The sequence below is a fragment of the Phoca vitulina genome, unplaced genomic scaffold (genome assembly GCF_004348235.1).
Source record: "Phoca vitulina isolate PV1807 unplaced genomic scaffold, GSC_HSeal_1.0 scaffold9, whole genome shotgun sequence".
Taxonomy (NCBI): Eukaryota; Metazoa; Chordata; class Mammalia; order Carnivora; family Phocidae; genus Phoca; species Phoca vitulina.
Window position 1 is genome coordinate 21,146,319 of NW_022589712.1, and position 18,280 is coordinate 21,164,598.

Below are 18,280 nucleotides of genomic sequence, written 5' to 3' on the forward strand. Positions count from 1 at the left end.
TAAAAATTTCAAATACAAGTAACACCTTATCAAATTTAACTATAAAAAGATACCTGTAGTAAATTAACATATTAATTTGAAAGTGATCAAAAATCAAATAACCTTAATGAATTTACCTTAACACAACTTCATTTCCCAAATATCGCCAAAGTAAAATTTTCTGTTGCCACTGCTCTCCAAAACAAATTCCCAATATAGAACCCTAAAGAAGGAGATTTTAAAATCTTCCACAGCAGTGGATTTCACCTGCTCTGCTAAGCTATCAGAGTTTTAGATTGTCTCTGACTCTGTAAAAGCAGAACAACTTCCCTTTTATCTGTTTTATAAACCCAGCTTCAGCATAGGATTTCATTTGAAAAAAGATTCCTAAAAAAATTTTGAAAACCACTTTTTTAGCAAAACAAAAAAAAAAGGAAAAAAGGTTACAGTGTTAAAATAAATATATAGGGGCGCCTGGGTGGCTCAGTCAGTTAAGCGTCTGCCTTCGGCTCGGGTCATGATCCTGGGGTCCTGGGATCGAGCCCCACGTCCCGCTCCCTGCTCAGCGGAGAGCCTGCTTCTCCCTCTCCCTCTGCCTACTTGTGCTCTCTATCTCTCTGTCAAATAAATAAATAAAATCTTTAAAAATTAAATAAATAAATAAAATAAATACATAATTTGTCAAACTGTAAATATTATTCAATGCTACCATCTAAAAAACATTTAAAAAAAAAAATCAAGGGTCTCACCTTTCCCCATTTGCTCCAAAAGGATTTGTCCGGTTTGGTTTAATTCATCTAGTCTGGGGCTTCTTTCTGTCTGTTCTTTTTCAAATCCCTGGAAATAAAAATTCCAATATAAGAATGCTGCAAAAATACTACATTTCTTCTCAATGAATGTAATGTTCATGCTATTGTAAGTTTCATGTTTTGTGTCCCTCCCACAATCACTTTCGGTGTCATAATCAAACTTGACATAAGAGAAATTCTACAAGACAAAACTATGCAATTCCAAGTTGCCCTACAGAATTCCAAACTGATTAAATTCAAAAGGCAAATTTAAACAAACAATATAAAATTTTGGTTAGTTTAAAAAAAACTTTGATTACTTTTATAAGAAAAAAATTGTACAATTATGAGTTCCTATCAAGAGGATACATTTAAAATTAGTGTTTTAGATCCAGGATATCTATTTACATACATAACGTCAGTGTCTGTGCCACACAATAAAAACAACTGTTGAAGTCAAGTGAACTGAATATCCTATGACAGAGATCACTGGACAAAAATTAATAAACAAGAAAAATAGAAATATTTGAGCCTTATTATTATTTATTGATATTATATTAAGTTTAGGATCTAATGCAAACTTCAACCACAAGCATAATTCATACATAATTTTAAACTATGACAATATGCTTTGGGACCCAAACCAAAGCATTTTGTTCCTTATGTTTGAAGAGTGGCTCTTAATTTTAATATTTACGTCTCTAAAGTTTGATATTCTCAACGTCCCTATTTCTCAAAGACAAGGAAGACAAAATCTTTCCAGAACTAGTAAGAAAGGGTTAAACATAATCATGAAGACATACACACACACACACACGTGTGTGTGTACGCATGAACAGTCAGTATTTGAAATTTCTCCCACTCACACCCACTGATAAAATTAACTACTGAAAAAGAGTGCCCACAATAGGACAATCAAAACTTCTAGGCAACCGTATTATTTCAACCAGAAAACGCAGAGAAGAATCCCACTTCTAACTTCTGTACATATAAGCACCATCCAATAAACTATCCTACTTTGATCTGCACAACTTTATTGTGACTATTTTACAGTCAAAGATGAAGAAATAACAAGAGATTCAAAGAAACACCACTTGTTTTTGTTAAACTAAGTATCAATGCAAAAAGTCACCAAACTAGAGAAGAATTATTACCTGTTCTATACAAATTGATTTGTTGCTACTTTATGTGGTGATGACAGATTGAAAGAGGGATTCTACCCAGGTGTGTCAACAATTGGAACAAGGTAGTCCTTCACTAAAACACAAGTAAGCTGCCCTTTCCCCAATTTGCAAGAAAAATTAGAGATTAAAGTGATGGTTAACTTTTCTTCATTTTACATTTTTCCAACCCTTTTGGCATCTGTCCCTACTTGTCTAAAACAACAAAATAAAGTGAACTTATAAATATTAAAGGAAAACATGGGAACTGACAATCATGCCTCACAGTTACAAACACAGTCCTTATTTTTATCCCTTCAAATATTATAGTAACAATTTCTAGAAGTAAAATTGTCTCTAGATCAGAATAAACCATCCTTTTGCACCAAAGATGTCTCAAGAATTCTTGGTCGTCAGCTCCGGACCTCACCCCATCTAATTTCACCTATATTCCAAAACCCCATCAAAAAGAGCACCCCCTGGACTTAACACCACCCACTCTAGATTTCCCCACCAGGTGCGGGAACCTCAGGATATATTGGGGACCTCGAGAAGAGGAATCTGCCCACATCTACAGTATCTCTCCACTTAGTGCGAGACTCCGTCCCTACAATGACTTCACATCAACAGATGATTCTTACCACCCACAGAGACACTTCCTGACTTCCTGTCAGCCTTAGATTCAGCTGCCTCCCCTTTTGTAACTCCCCTAGGTAGGGACATCTCTATGCCCCTATTCAGCGAGAGGACGTTACAGAAAATGAGACCTTCTGCCTTCAACAACCTTAGATTTAAGGGTCAAAATTGCTCCGGGAGGAAATGATGAGGGAGCAGAAGGCTAGCGGAAGACAAAGCATAATATGCACAACCTCTCCCACCCCACCCCACTCCCCCTCTCTGGGTGGGACATGTGTGACATTCTTCCAGGAATCTCCCAACTGTTTCAATGTTAATACCTTGCTGGGGGAGAAACAAGCCTGACAATGGCTCTGGTATCTTGTAGTCCGTCCTCTTTAGCATATGAAAGTTCTTTTGAAACCTCCCTTTTCCTTACTTGCCCCAACACAGGACAGGACCCATGCTTTAAAAAAACCACCATTTTGCACCAAAAAAAAAAAAAAAAAAAATGTTTCTAGATCATAGGATGGAATTTAACTTATTAATATTTTCTGGAACTTGTTCCATAAAGATCACTGTAACTTCCAAATTCTCTGCCTTTGAGAATCCAGCTGTTAAATGCTCATTAATACCATCTATTGGTTTTTCAGGGCTGTAAGAAGCCTACAAAAGGATGCAACACGGCTCCTCTTTCTGGTCCTCCCAACTCCCCGTGCAGAGGGCTCGATAATGGGGCTTCTAAGCTAACAACCTCCCACATCCCCCTTTCCACAGCCATCATTCCCTCCTTCCATCAGCCAAGAACTTTGCTGAGTGCTGAAAATAGAGGGTTCGATGGGAAATTATCCTCACTTGTAAGCACTAGCAGGCAGGCATAGAAACAAATACTGATATACGTGCAATAAGGGCTTTCACAGAGGCACGCTCAAAGCAACGTGGAAGGCCAAAGATGAACCACTTAACTCTTCCTAATGAGGCTAAAAGAGGCTTGCTTTACTGGAGCAGAGGCCTTTTCAGCCACACAGCACAAAGGCTTACTAAGGGCCACTCTGAGCATGGAAAACAGCACGTGTGGTGAAGGCAGGGAAGTGAGCAAAGAGCGGGACTCAGGAGGGCTGTAGCTCCGGGCGCATGTCAGGGACATGCCGGCTTTGTCCCCACTGCAGTGGGAAGCCATTAGTTAGCTGCAACCACAGGAGCCACCTGATCGGATTTATATTTCAGTAGAATCACTGGCCGCAGAAGCCAAGGGCTGTGAGATGTAAGAAGAAGGGAAGGGTAAACGGTGGCAAATGCTGCAGAGGCAGCAGGTTTGATGAGGAAACAAATCCATCCTTTGGATGTGGAAGCCAACAGTCAATGGTGACCTCAAATAAGAGCAGTCACAAGGCAGCGGTAAGACAGGAGTCAGTCTGAACTTCTCACCCAAACATAAGTCAAGCAGGGTCTGACTCCAAGCCGCCTCTCCAACCTTAACTCTCCACTACTCTTACACACACACCTAGCCCTACACAGGACAAAAAAACACTATGACAACCCACGTGTCCACCTCCATGCCTCTGCTCAGGGGCACCCTGCCTGCTGGGCCTTCCCACCCCGCTCCAAGCAAGCGCCTTCTGGTCCCAGTGTGGTGCTACCGCACCCTCTGGACTTCACCAGTGAATACGGAGACCACTGCAATCCTGGTCTCCTCTCAACCCCCATGGGACTACCACTTTCCGGCTTAGATCCCTGATATTTACACACATCTCGTTTTGGAAATGTTCTCCAAACTCTTCATGAACTCCGTCACCAACGTAGACGGGACTACACACTTGCTCTAGATGTCCAAACACTTCGTGAAAGGATGTACACACACTAAATGAACACCGAAGACCTAAGTCACTACAATCTCGTCACAATTTACAGTAACACACATCAGGTGCAGAGTAGCAGAGCTATGATCCCACGCATTTTCACAGTATTTCTTTTTTTAAAGTGTGTCTCTTCTCTAAAGAAGATATACTGAAGGGATTTTGAGATTTGAAATCATTTGCTGCATTCAGAGTGCAAAATATCTTCAGCACATACAAAGTCATAAATTATTAGGGACTAGATTAAAATAGATCTAATCAAGGTAAAAAATAATACTAATAATTGAATCACCTTAGAAGCATTCCTTCCTGCACATCTCAGAGGTTAGGGGAAAAGGGGCAAAAAAATTCCTCCCTCCACACAGGGATCTGATTGCCAGCCAGCTTGACTGATTCAAAATTTACTAGAATGTTCTAAAAGCTACCTTACGGCTATATTTATTTTACAGGAAGCCTTTGGATCCCATCACAACAGCAAATCAAACCCGATGAAATATTTTATTCACAAGGATATTTTTGTTTTATGTTTTACCTTCAACTTCTTTTTCATTTCTGAAGTCTCTTGCATCTTCTTATACCCTTTTATCTCTGCGGCCTGAATGGCAGTCTTTGATTTCAAAATGTAGTTCAGCAGCTCTTCACTTGCAGCATGAAACCTGATTTAGGATTCAGATGTTACTGTTTGTCATTCCTATTCCTCTACTGTTTCACTTGGCTCAAGATACAGAGCCATCAAACACCCACCAGGCACGTGTTCTCAATATGCCTCAAAAAAACAGGCATCATAGACATAGAGTAAGCACACCAAATAAAATCACACATTTACAATTAAAAGTTTGAAAAGAGGAATAATATTGTCACGTTAATAATTTTTAAATAACTGAATAATTTTTAAACTTCGTAAGAAATCATTTGTATTTTTATAAACTCCTATAGATAATGAAAAAGATTTGATTAGAAAATAACAGGAAAAAGCAGGGACAGATATTCTTAAAGTCAATGCCTCCTTTAATTTAACATTAATTATTGAGTCCAGTGTATGCCAGGCACTGGACTGGGCTCTTGATATGAAGGTAACTCAGACACAATCCCAGCCCTCGTGGAGCTTCCAGTCTAGTAGGGGCAATGGAAAGTAACAGGCAAATCACAAGAGAACTCGCCAGGTACTACTGCCCCAGGAATTCACAGTAATGGCTCCTAATTCAGTCAGGGAGGGATGGCTTCCTAGAGCACAACAGTGGTACGATGCCCAGGAGTTTTCCTTGCAAAGAGAGAGCAAAGAGAAGGAGGACCACACTGCAAACAGCAAGCGGCTAGGCGTGGCTAGAATAGTGAGTACTAGGCAGGGGACAGGACCACTTCCAACGTGGCAGAGAGCCACACCAGCCCGTTCCTGGAAGGTCCTGAAGGATAGATTAAGGAGTCTGGGCACAACCAAAGGGCAACAGAGAGCCGGTGAAGGCTTGAAAGCATAGGCCTGGCATGACTGTGTTCATCTTCTAGTGTTCACTGCGCAGGAAGAATAAAGAGAGGCAAGGCCAGAGGAGAGCAGCTGTGGTGGTCCCGGCAGCCAGAGCAGAGACGTGACGATGGGAAGGAAGAGAGTGGACAAACCCGAGAAGGCCTGTGGAAACCACCGTGAGGGGGGCAAGAGGGGAACACTCACCGATTGTCGGCCATGTACCTGGCCTTTGGCTAAAAGTTCTGCATGTGTTATTAACTCAAGTAATCCTCACAACAGCCCTGAGAGGCCTAGACTATTATTACCCCTTTTAATGCTGGAGAAATGGAGCTGGGGAGGGGGCGTATTTTTTTACTTTTTTTTTTTTTTTTTAAGATTTCATCCATTTGACAGAGAGTGAGAGAGAGAGAAAGCACAAGCAGGCAGAGCAGAAGGCAGAGAGAGAGGGAGAAGCTGACTCCATGCTGAGCAGAGAGCCCGATGCGGGGCTCGATCCCAGGACCCCGGGATCATGACCTGAGCCAAAGGCAGATGCTTAACCGACTGAGCCCCCCAAGCACCGGGGAGGTTTTAAATAACTGCCCCAGGCCACATAGCTATAGATGATAGAGTTCAGTGGGTCTTCCTCACCAGGACTCTACCCAGAGTCTTGACACAACTCCTGGGGATTTTTAGGAACTTTAAGGTAAGCACAGGTTGTCTGATTCTTTTTGGGGAACAGCTTAAAGTGTTTCTGGTAAATTATGGATCTTTGGTTTCTATACAGCAGCTGGTCTCAGGTCATGTTAACAGAGATATCCATCATAGGAAAGAACTGTCCCTCTATACCCTGTGCTGGTAAAAACAGCCACTAGCAGCACAAAGAGAAGAGAAGGGAAATAAACTGCCTTTTCCGAAGCATGTATTATAAACTGTACTGAGCTCACATCTGCTTGGACAGCCCATTTTAAGACAAGCTAATAGTGGTTTCTACAGCAGACTGAAGGTATTAAAGGGTCTGGAAGGCATGTCACACTCGGAATGGTTAAGGAGACTCCACACTGTAGGCCCACAGAAATGGGAATATGAAACCCCCTCCCATACTGAGGAGGCACCATCCTGCAGAAGGCTGGTGCAGCTCTATTATCACCCCAGAAAGCAGAACTAGTACACAAGGGTAGACGTGAAGGGGGCGCACTTCAGCTGCCCATAAAAATAACCTTTCGAATAATGAGATCTCACTGCCTTCTATCATAATGAACTGGACATACACAAGCTTCTATTTGTCCAGGAATTAACTAAAGGAATTTCTGCATCAATCAAATCATGGACTGGAAGACTATGGTACTCACAGCTGGTGGCCCAAGCAACAGACACTCCCCTCCCCACATTTCTCTCTGCTGTCCAACTCCCCTAGAACACAATTACAGGGACCAAAAAGGCCAGAGAGTCTCAACCTCCCATGCACCCAGGGTGGGGCAAGTGACTGAATCCTGGCCAGTGAGACCATGGAGGAAGTTAACCAATGTCTTCTAGGCAAGGTCTTTCTCCCTAATTTAAGAAAAAAAAAAAAAGACAAATAGGGGAAAACTGCCTTTCCTACATATATATCTATATTTATATCTACATATATAGATATATATATATACATCAGGTTATACAAGGATGTTCTGCCCAGTGCTGTAACAGGATCTTGGGACCACGAGAGGACAAGCACAATGGTGAAAGGGAACATACTCGGAGAGGCAGGGTGGCAGGATGCTGAGCCCCACCATCCCGTCAAAAATGCCCTGTCTCCGGACTTCTCGTAATGTGAGAGAATCAATGACCTCATTATTTAGGTCACCTTTGGTATAGATTCTACTTCCGGCAGCAGAGTGCACTCTCTACAACAAGCTCATGTTTAAGATTTTTATAGTTCTGCACCCTTAGCCTTTTACAGCGTTCCCTGCTGCCAAATGCACCAAGTCAGCACCGGAGAGACACAGCGCCAGATCTACCGGGCAGAACGTAAACACTCAGGAGAGAAAAGATCTAGGCAACATTAACATCAGCAGCATCTTCTTCCCGTGCTGCTTGGTTCCACGGGCAAAGGGTCCATAGCTGCCGCCTGCACCTTGGAGGTGCTCTGGCCCGGCAGGGAGATGCTGCTGGGGGCACAAACACAGCCTTATTATCAAAATGAAAATCATCCGGTAAAATTGGAATCCTGCTTCGTCTGACAAAAGCTACATTGGGGAAATCATATCATTTTTATTCAGGCCCAAAATAACTGCCCATTTATCCAAGCGCTGGGATTCTCCCATAAAAGGGAGAGAACAGAAGGGCTGATTTACGGCTCGGCTGCTCTAGCCGGGTGAGGTACATTACCGGGTTGTCACACAGCCCAGCTCCACAGAGTAACTGCCATTAGCAAATGCTCAAGTTATGTAGCTGTGATTAGTCCTTTTCTAAAGAGCCTGAGTTTCCTCTGAATCAATAAGACCAAAAAAAAACCACACATTTTATGTCAAAGACGGATCTTTAAGCCCAACATAAAGAATGTGTTCATGAATCTGACAAAAGAATTAACAAAGGAAGAAAGAAAATGTGAAAAAAGACTGAGAGGAAGAAGGGGACTACAAAGGAATGACTTCCCTGCATTTAGTACTTTTGGATGGCAAGAGGAGGGAAGAGAAGCACAAAGAATAAGGAGATGTATCTAAAGCAAAACTACCAGGGTTCTCACAGTGAGAGAAAGCATAAACAAGGAATCATGGACCGCCCTGTCCTCCCAAGGCAGACAATGGAAAGGAAGAAGGAAGGGTTCTGGCACACAGTTTTCCAGATTGAACACAGGATACATAAAATCACCTGAGACATTCAGATGCTTAGCCACTGTGGGGAAGAACACTCAGAAGAGTCAGGGGCAGTGAGGGGCTCAGCAACTGAATTTCCATAACAATAATGACATCTAAATTGGCATATGATTAGTGATGAGTACAAAACACGTGATGCACGGTACTGTGTTTGGAAAATTTCTCTATCTGTTCTCACTTTTTCTTAGCTTCGATATCCACAGGAATCTGTCTCTTCTTTGGGGGAGGAGGAGGTAGTTCTTGCTTAGACCTTTTTGTGGTTACTTGTTCTCTTACACGAACAGTCTCCAAAAGAGCCTTCTGAGGAATCTGGGACATCCCCAGCTTTGCCACAGCCTGAGTCACCTGAAGTATAAATCAGCCACATGTTTTAATGTTTTCTCACTACTTTACTGAGATATAATTCACATGCCATACCATTCCCCCTTCGACAATACACAGTTCGGTGGTTACCAGTATATTCAGAGTTGTGCAACCATCCCCACTTTCTCACTGCACAACAGTTTTATCATTTCCCCAAAAGAAACTCCATACCCATTAATAGCCCACCACTCCCCATCCACCTCTCCCCCCAGGCCCTCGTGACTACTAATCTCTTTTATTATCTCTACGGATTTGCCTATTTGGGGTATTTCACATAGATAGAATTACAGTGCATTTAATCTTGGGACTGGCTTCTCGTGGCTAGCATAATATTTTCTTTTTTTTTTTTTGATTTTTATTTATTTATTTATTTATTTATTTATTTATTTATTTATTTGCCAGCGAGAGAGGGAGAGAGTGAGCACAAGCAGGGGAAGTGGCAGGCAGAGGGAGAAGCAGGCTCCCCGCTGAGCAGGAAGCCCGACTCTGATCCCAGCACCCCGGGATCACGACCTGAGCTGAAGGCAGACGCTTAATGACTGAGCCACCCAGGCATCCCTGGATATTAGTAAGTTTTTTGAAGATCCATTAAAATTTACTTCAGAAAAGTAAAGATTTTTTACATGTCAATTTCTCAATTTTATAGTAAGCCAGGTGTAAGGAACCTACTTTTTAGTTTACAGTTTACCTACTATTCTTTTATTTCATAAAAACTAAAACTAACCTGAACATTTAATTTCCACTTCATGGCACAACATACAATCCAAAGCAAAAGGTACCTGGTTGGAGGAATCTTCTAGTCTCTGAACCAAAGAATCCCATCTCTGAGTTAGTTCCTCTGAGTCACTGTTGATCTTCTTAGATGCCTTGGGATTATCAAGTAATTGACCCACATCCTGGCCAATCTCACTTAGCTGATCCAATGCTTGACGTTTCATTTCCATGTCTTCCTTCAAGATCTAGTATTTCAAATATTTATTAGATGACTCCCTCTTAAAAGGACTCTATATTCCTGCTCCCCAGTCAGGAAATGTAAACATACATTTTATAGTGAAATTTACTTGCTATGCAGGTCACTAATGCTAAAACATAAAGATTCCTGGTTCTAGATCATTAGATGGCGGCATTCTAGTGTTGGGTAATGAGTCATAATCTGTATTCACTAAACTGCATTAGCCAATGATATAAAACACTAAAATATCACAGGCTTACAAGACAGATGCTGACATTGACACCACTTACAGCCAGTCGTCGAATGCTGACACTTAGTTCCTTTTGGTCTTTGAAGTTGCTCGTCTGGACTTTATTTAAAGCCTCTTCTTTTTCAGTTAGCCAAGCTTTCAACAAGCACTACAAGTAATAACAAAAGTGAGAAATATATTTGGAGAATCATTTGGTAATTCAATACAATCAAGTACCCAAATCTCTAACTTTTATGCTAGTTGAGGCTTCACTCTTACCTAGGGTAGGAAGGACTTTAAACACTCAAGCTCGAGGCATGAATGGCCTAGAAATACATCTTTCTTTAAGACATTATCCTTCTCAGATTTGCAACAGATCAACCTGGCATTAGCCCCACACCTGGGTAATTAAACCTAATTCCCAGGAAGGTAGGTGGATCTAAAAGGCTAAATCCAACAACTATCCAAATCTCCAAAAGAATCACATTATAACTGTCTACAGGCAGGGGGAAACTTGGGAATTGTCCTGTCCCACCCCTCATTTTAGGCAGGAGAGAAAGATAAGGCATTATATGTCCAAGATTACTTGGTTAGTTAATGAGAGAATCAGATCAAAGACCCACACCCCAAACCAGTGGTTTTTCCACAGCATCATTCAGGAAAACCACACTAATGCTCCAGGTTCAACAGCAATTGTGATTAGAAGGGAAAGTTTAAGGATAGTCCGAAGCCAACATAAAAATATTTAAACCTCATGAGCCAACATGCAGAAGATGTTTAGTAATGTAAAAAAATAAACTTGAAAGAGGGGTGGAAAACCACATGGCTGCATTTGGATAATTCTTCCCAAAATACAGTATCTGTTGCAGAAGCTCTTTTCTGTATAGTTGGAGGAGAAAATCTTGGTTCTGTGTTAGCAGTAGGATCAATTCTCTCTCCAGCTGTTTTATTTATCAGTTTATTTAACAATTATTCCTTGCCTCTATATTCCCCCCACCAAAGAAAAAAAGGTGAACATTAAGAAATTAAATGGCAAACAGGGATCCTGTCCTCAATACAGTAAAGGTGGTAAAATATGCACATAAGTAACTATGATAAAAGAAAGTGCAGACACCACAAAAGATATATATATAATAGTTTATTTTATATTTATAATATATAAAAATATATATTTATGTAATAGAAAATATTATATAATGGTGTCTGCACTATATTTTAATTTGGGAATTAAATACACACACACACACAGACACATTAAATGTCATGGCAATTCCAAAGAAGAGACAACTTCCAGATTTAGAACAGTGGGGGAGGGAGAGGTAGTTTATAGATGACTTCATGTTCCTTGAGGAAGAGGAGAACTCAGAAATGAAAAAACTGGTAAAAGGATATTCAATAGCAGATACGACACCTTAAACAAAAACAGAGAGGCTAGAAAACAAACCGAATACTTTCACTTTTTCAAAAACACGAAAATAAAACAACACACAAACCATGAGGAAGCTACAATGTACTGTGCATTGGGAACAGAACAGTGAAAAAAAACCAGCACCGTTCTCGTGGTATTGACAGTCTAGGAACGGGCTACAAACTGGGAATTCAGGGTTTGAACCTGGGTACATGGTAAGACCGAGGGAAAATTAAAGTTGGAAAGGGAGGTTGGCGTCCTTTATGGAATATCCTGCATGCCACACTTACACTAGGCCTATCCTGCGTAAGTTTGGAACTAATTCTCAGAGTCCATTTCTAACTATCGTAAAGCCTCCGCAACCAAGTGAATAGATAGACTCTTGAAAGACTTTTTCATCCAGATTCAGTTTATTTAGTCTCGTTCCATGCAAAAGCAAATTATCTGTATATTAAGTACCAACACTGGTTCCAATTCTACATCTTAACAAGATTCTTCCATCCCTAACACTAGCAGAAATCCACTCAAAGGTTAGTTTTAAATCCAAAGTAATACAAGTGGCCAAAATACTAGTCAGTCCCTATTTTTAAAATATTTTTTAATTACCAAATTGAAAGTATTTCCGAATTTTAAATTATTTTACTTAGTAGAAGAGTAACACGATGGTTTTCTCTAGCAATCAATGTCTCCTACTGTCATTACTGAAGTAAAAGTTAATTATTCTCTGTGACTCTTTGGCCTGAATACAAGGGTCCAAGTAAATATAAACATTTATAAAGTGAAATGTAAATATTTCAGAAGTCAGAATAAGATCCATCAAAGGATTCTTAATAAGAAAATTCTGAAAAAAAATTAAAAAAAAAAGAAAATTCTGGCCAAAGACTGGGGGCAAGAGGTAGTGATTAATAATTTCTACTGGGACAAATTTTGCAACCCACTTTTTAAGATGTTCTCTCCGCCACCATATTTAGTAAACCACAAAACATCATACACTTGTTTTTATCCCTTGAAAAGAATATAGTCGCTTTTTGTGGATGGAAATGAAATGCATTTAAAAGAATCTAAATGGACACTGAAATGTGGGAATAAAGTATCCGCTTATTTTCTAAAACCACAAATGTCTGACACTTTGGGAGAAAAGTTTTGCTTATTTGTATTCTGTTTTGATGGTTGCTCTTCTGGAAGGATGGAGGGTAGGCAAAGGGCCACCCTTCTGACTGAAAACTTCAAGTGGCAGCTTTGTGCGAAAAGTTCATTTGCCATAGTAATCCTTATTGGAAAAAATACAGTACTGATCCAGTATTAAATTAATGGTGCTGCTAAATAATATTTTCTTGTTAATTTCAGCAGTTATTCTGGTTAAAAATCAAGAAAAATTGTGATTTAAAATTCACAAAGCATTGAGTGGGTTAATTTATGCATTATTTACTAGGCACTACTATGTTGATACAAGTTCAAACACAATACCCAACACAAATACAATAAAAAAACATAATCACGAAAGTAGAATGTCTAAATACTAACATTCTAAATAATGAACACATCAAATTAAGTGTTACTACAATGAAGCCATATAACGCGATTTCAATGAATAAGCTACTCGATCAGTTGGTTATAAAATACATAGAAATCTGATTTTGAAAATAATAAACATTGTGTGTATTCCTTTCAAAGGAAAGTAAACAAGACAAGTTTATCATAATGCCAACATTAAAGATAGGTTACTTTTCACCATCTGTCTTGCCCATTATGGATAACAGTTTCATACCTGTTCTTCCAATAATTCCTGCCACAATATATTGATTTCTTGTAACCTGTTCCAACGTTCCTCAGTCCAACGGCACACTGCTGTCCAGCGTTCACCAAGTTTCTAGTAAAGGAAGAAACCATCCTTTGTCAACAGAAGCTTAAAAGATAGTTACAATGATCCTTAAAGAAATTCATGACATCCATTGCTCTTTACTACAGAGTAGCAATTTATGAAAAATATTTTTAATAAAAATTGCTTTAAAATAATACAGATGAATCCTATAAATTTATAGATGAGAAAAACTAATTTCCACAGAATTTAACTGTTTCATATTACATAGCTAGGAAGTGGTACAGCTCAAACTCTGATCTTTAACTTTTGACTCTAAATTCCTGCTCTTTCCATATCAGTGGTTTTTATATGACAATTTGACATTTTTACACATATCTTCAGAACACAGCATACATATCTACTTTTTGTGCTTCAAATTTTTCAGGCTATAATTATCTTTTCAAAAAATTAATTGCATCAATTAGCCACCTTTTACATGCCAACAAAATTTTCATATGGAATACTAAAATTATGAAAAAAAAATTTAACCTTATAAAAACTGTTTTGAGTTTCTGTAAGATTAAAAAAAAAAAGGTTAATTGATTTGTTCTGTTTATATTACACAAAAATCAGGAACAGAATCTTAGGAGTATTAGCAATGCTAAATGAATAAATTTGGTTGTTTATTTTTTATTTATTTTTTTTTTTTAAAGATTTGATTTTATTTATTTATTCATGAGAGACAGAGAGAGAGAGAGAGGCAGAGGGAGAAGCAGGCTCCCCGCTGAGCAGGGAGCCCGATGCGGGACTCGATCCCAGGACCCTGGGATCATGACCTGAGCCGAAGGCAGACGTTTAACCATCTGAGCCACCCAGGCGCCCAAATTTGGTTGTTTAAAAATCATTATTCATGATGACTTTCCCAACAAATTATTTTATTACCATTTTATAAATAATGATTAACAAATGGTACATTTAATTTCCACATTACTTACATATGCAAGGAATTATTTAATTCATATTATACGATTTCAATATTTAATACCAGAGTAAGCTTTGTAGAATGTGAAGGGTAGAGAAGTTAGAGCCAAAAGACAGGACTCCAGTCTTGGCATGAAAATTCATTGCCTACTTAACTCTCGGTGGCATCACATGACCTTTCCAAACCTCAGTCCCCTCACTGTTAAATAGGCAAGACATGAACGCCTACCTCTCAGGTTACTGTAATAACTAAGTACTACTCCACCAAAAAGTCTCAGAACCACTGGCCAACTTTAAATGTTATAAAAGAAAAAGAATTTCAAATGATAATAGTCTAAAAGTGACTGAAAATCATTTGGCGACATCATATCCAGTAATCCAAATACTGTTCAAATAAAATACCAATAAATCTCTTATTAAAGACTTGTAAAGATACACTATAGCCTTTGTGCAAAAAGCAGCTATTTGTTGGGGTTCCCAAAACTGTTGTTGAAATTCACCCACTGATCTACCAAAGGGGCAGGGATATTTAACCCTACATAGCTGAAATTCTCAAACTTCAATATGCACGTAAGTGCAGATCCATTGGCCCCACTCCCAGGGATTCAAGTTTGTGCGGAGTCCAGTTATCTATATTTTAACAAAGTCCTCAAGCTGTTTCCATTTTGCACGAGGAAGCTGGGGACCACAAGCAGCCCTGCCCATCTACCCTCCACACCCAAGGCAGCAGGAAAGGAAAGATACCAAGGTATTCCTGTAAACCCACAAGCTGGGGGGCCCCAACTAGGAAGTCCAGACTAAAGATTAGAGTACTCCTCTAAATGAACAGCGAGACAGGACCTGAACAACAGGGGTGCCAAATCAGGGTTTCAGACCACAGGGTCCTTGCAAGTAGCCCATCTCCAGGGTCCATACCTGTAACTGATCTTCGAGAAGAGCAGTGGTGCTCTCACCACTGTTTTCATCAACAATCACCACCATGTGTGTTAGTGAATTTACCTTCACCTGTTCAGCCTCAAGATCATTTTGCAAACACTAGGAAAAAAATGAAGATAACACCGTTATTTCTACTCTTTTCACATTTACCTATTTAAAATCCACTCAGCTGTCAATAGTAATTAAGGACACTTAATGAGGCATCGTGTTTAAATTTCCCAACATTACCCTAAGTGTTCTACTAATGAAACAAGCCTCTTATACGTTTTTACATTTCATTATGAACCAAAGCAGGTTGAAAATATCATCACCCTTATTTACAAGTGCTGGCAAAAAAAAAAAAAAAAGTGGAATAGATGGCTTGAGTGAATATAATAGAAATTAAGAACATAGACTTTGTAAGACAAAAAAATATACAGAGTCAGATCATTTTAGTGAAGCATAACGTAAGGTGAGAGGTAAGTAGGATGGTATTTGAAAGTCAGAAGCCATTCAGATTAGCTGCCCAGGGAAGCAATGCAGGGTATACGGACACCTTCCATTCTCCCCTCTTCCATGGGAAGAGCATGATAGGCCATAAGATTTTTGTATATAGATAATTTATTTAAATGCTACCAACAGTGTTGTTAAATGCCTCTTGAGCTGTGTTTAATGTATCCCTAAGATTTTATTTATCAGTTATCTAGATATTCCACTGAAAAATAAAATTCTTCAAATAATTTGCAGAGAGGCTATTTTACTCTTCCTTTCCTTGACTATGAAAAGTTATCTTCTAAATTTATGGCCAAATTATATTGTCTACCAAATTTCGATTCCTCGTCTAGTGCCTGATACTCTCCTCTATCACAGAAGAAACATAGCTTTCATTAAAGATTAGGTACAGATAAATCTGAGGGTCTGCCTCTTTCCCCACACCCTGCATTAATGTCAATACACTAGGGTCCTTAGCCACTTATGGGTCCAAAACAAAAACCCATGAGAGCCTTATGAACACTAAGTACTTTCATAAGAACACTACACGTACTTATGTAAAATTTCACCTGCACTATCATCCAGGGCTTAGAAAAGCCACACCCCCAGGAACTCCACCCTATCAGACACCTAAGAAAAGAGAACACTGAAGAAGTGTCCCCTCTCTGCACGAATGACAGAAGCCATCAGCCCCTGAGAAGGCTGAGTGCTGCCTTTTCATATTTGATAAGGTATACAAGAAATATGAGCCAGATTTACTTTATGATCTTCTAGCAGCTTTTGTAGGGATTTTAAATCGTCATCCAGGGGGCAAGTTTCCATCTTTTGGATGCGTTCCTCTGTGAGCGTTAACCAGGTGGAGAGCTGCTCCAACTGTCTCTTTTGCAGTTCCATCAACACATCGTGCAGCCTGTCCGGGGATAAACACACGTCAGCCCCACTGCTTTTTCCCTTTGCAAAGGCAAACCCATGCTCCAGGCACCAAAGAAATGGGGCAAGGGAATGCAGTCTTGTCTAACCATTCAAAGTACCATTCAGTCTTTAAATATAGAAACAAGCAAAAAAAAAAAAAAAAAAAAAAAAAACTTTTACTTTTTTCCTAAATGGAGTCAATTAAATGGAGTCAAAGGATGCAAATCACAGCCCCCTCTATTCATATCCAAATCATTGTTTCTTCAATCCGGAATTCCTGCTTATTAAATAGGTGGAAATTGCAATGGAATGCAGCTTGCTCCTTAATACACAATACATGAAATAAAATGAACCATGGGGGAAAAAAAAACTGCTCTAAAAAAAATGTTACAAAATGGAATTCTAGATAAATACTACATAGTCCTGTCTTCAGATAGAGTTCATGGTTAGCCAATTTTAATACTGTGAAGAGATAACTGTCCGTAAGAAATGTCTTCTCCTTTTTTGCTAATTTCTGTCTTCCAACCTTTACCTTCTCATTCGGTTAACATATCAAAGAGGAAACAAAGATCACACAAAATTCCAACAATATGACAAAAAGAAAAGTGCAAACTTTACAAGGCAAGTTCTGAAATTATCTTGTCTTCACAGACATGCAGGCTTTAACTGAGCTAAACTGGGCAATACAGTCGATGGAATAAAGGGTTAATTTCTTTGCTTCCACTCACCGGGACTGTCTGTCCATACTATCCACCCTAAGTGCCTCCCATCTAGCATTTAGCAGGGTCATTTGTTCCTGAATCTCAAACTCCTCTTCATCTGACAGAGTTCCTTGTGTTATCAGCTGGTTTCCTGCCTGTAGGACACTCCCCACACTGCTCTGGTGTGCTGTCAGCTCCATCATAAAAGCCTAGAAAGGTACATCATTTTGATTTGTGAGCTGCTCATTGAAGAAAAAAGAAAATCTTATTAAATTGTTAATGCCTAATATCAGTGCTGCAGAAAAAAGTAGCCATGTAGAGTATAAATAAAGTAGACTTTGATCCAATTGCTTAAGCGCTGAATATAGGAACTAAGCAGCCGGCCTAAGTAAAAAGGGGAACAGATCAAAGAGGGCAATGTTACATCTGATAGTAACAGCTATTTTTAAATAAATGCTGATTATGCTACTGATTGTGAACATGGAATTATGAGAAAATAGAGTAAATAAAACACCATGCTCACCCAAGAGGAACTGCTTAAGGAATATTACCATTTCTATTATTTTCAAATCAAAATAGCAAATAAAACCTGTCAATTAATATAGCAACACACCAAAAAAAAAAAAAAAACAAACTACTTAATCAAAGGAAATCTCCATATAATCAAATCATTACACTAGGAAATATATATATTCTCAAAACAATAGGAAATTTTCATTATATAAAATTACATAGGAACACCGGATATAACATTTGCTTAATTACCCAATAAATGAAAATAGTCACTTTCTAGGGAGTACTCAAAACCCAAAGATTTGGTGTATTGATT

At 39.2% G+C, this 18,280-nt stretch overlaps 1 protein-coding gene across 7 annotated transcripts in view; it reads right to left on the bottom strand.

The window, feature by feature from the left end:
* The window catches only part of UTRN (utrophin), a 491,233-nt gene that overhangs the window by 347,583 nt on the left and 125,370 nt on the right, over positions 1-18,280 (bottom strand). For all 7 annotated transcript variants that reach the window (XM_032407730.1, XM_032407732.1, XM_032407729.1 and 4 more), the window contains 9 exons: positions 17,479-17,660; positions 16,598-16,748; positions 15,347-15,466; positions 13,418-13,519; positions 10,303-10,410; positions 9,840-10,019; positions 8,876-9,042; positions 4,931-5,054; positions 729-816 (listed from right to left, as the gene is read on the bottom strand). In XM_032407730.1, the coding sequence (XP_032263621.1) occupies positions 729-816; positions 4,931-5,054; positions 8,876-9,042; positions 9,840-10,019; positions 10,303-10,410; positions 13,418-13,519; positions 15,347-15,466; positions 16,598-16,748; positions 17,479-17,660 (1,222 nt within the window). The remainder of the gene's footprint in view (positions 1-728; positions 817-4,930; positions 5,055-8,875; positions 9,043-9,839; positions 10,020-10,302; positions 10,411-13,417; positions 13,520-15,346; positions 15,467-16,597; positions 16,749-17,478; positions 17,661-18,280) is intronic.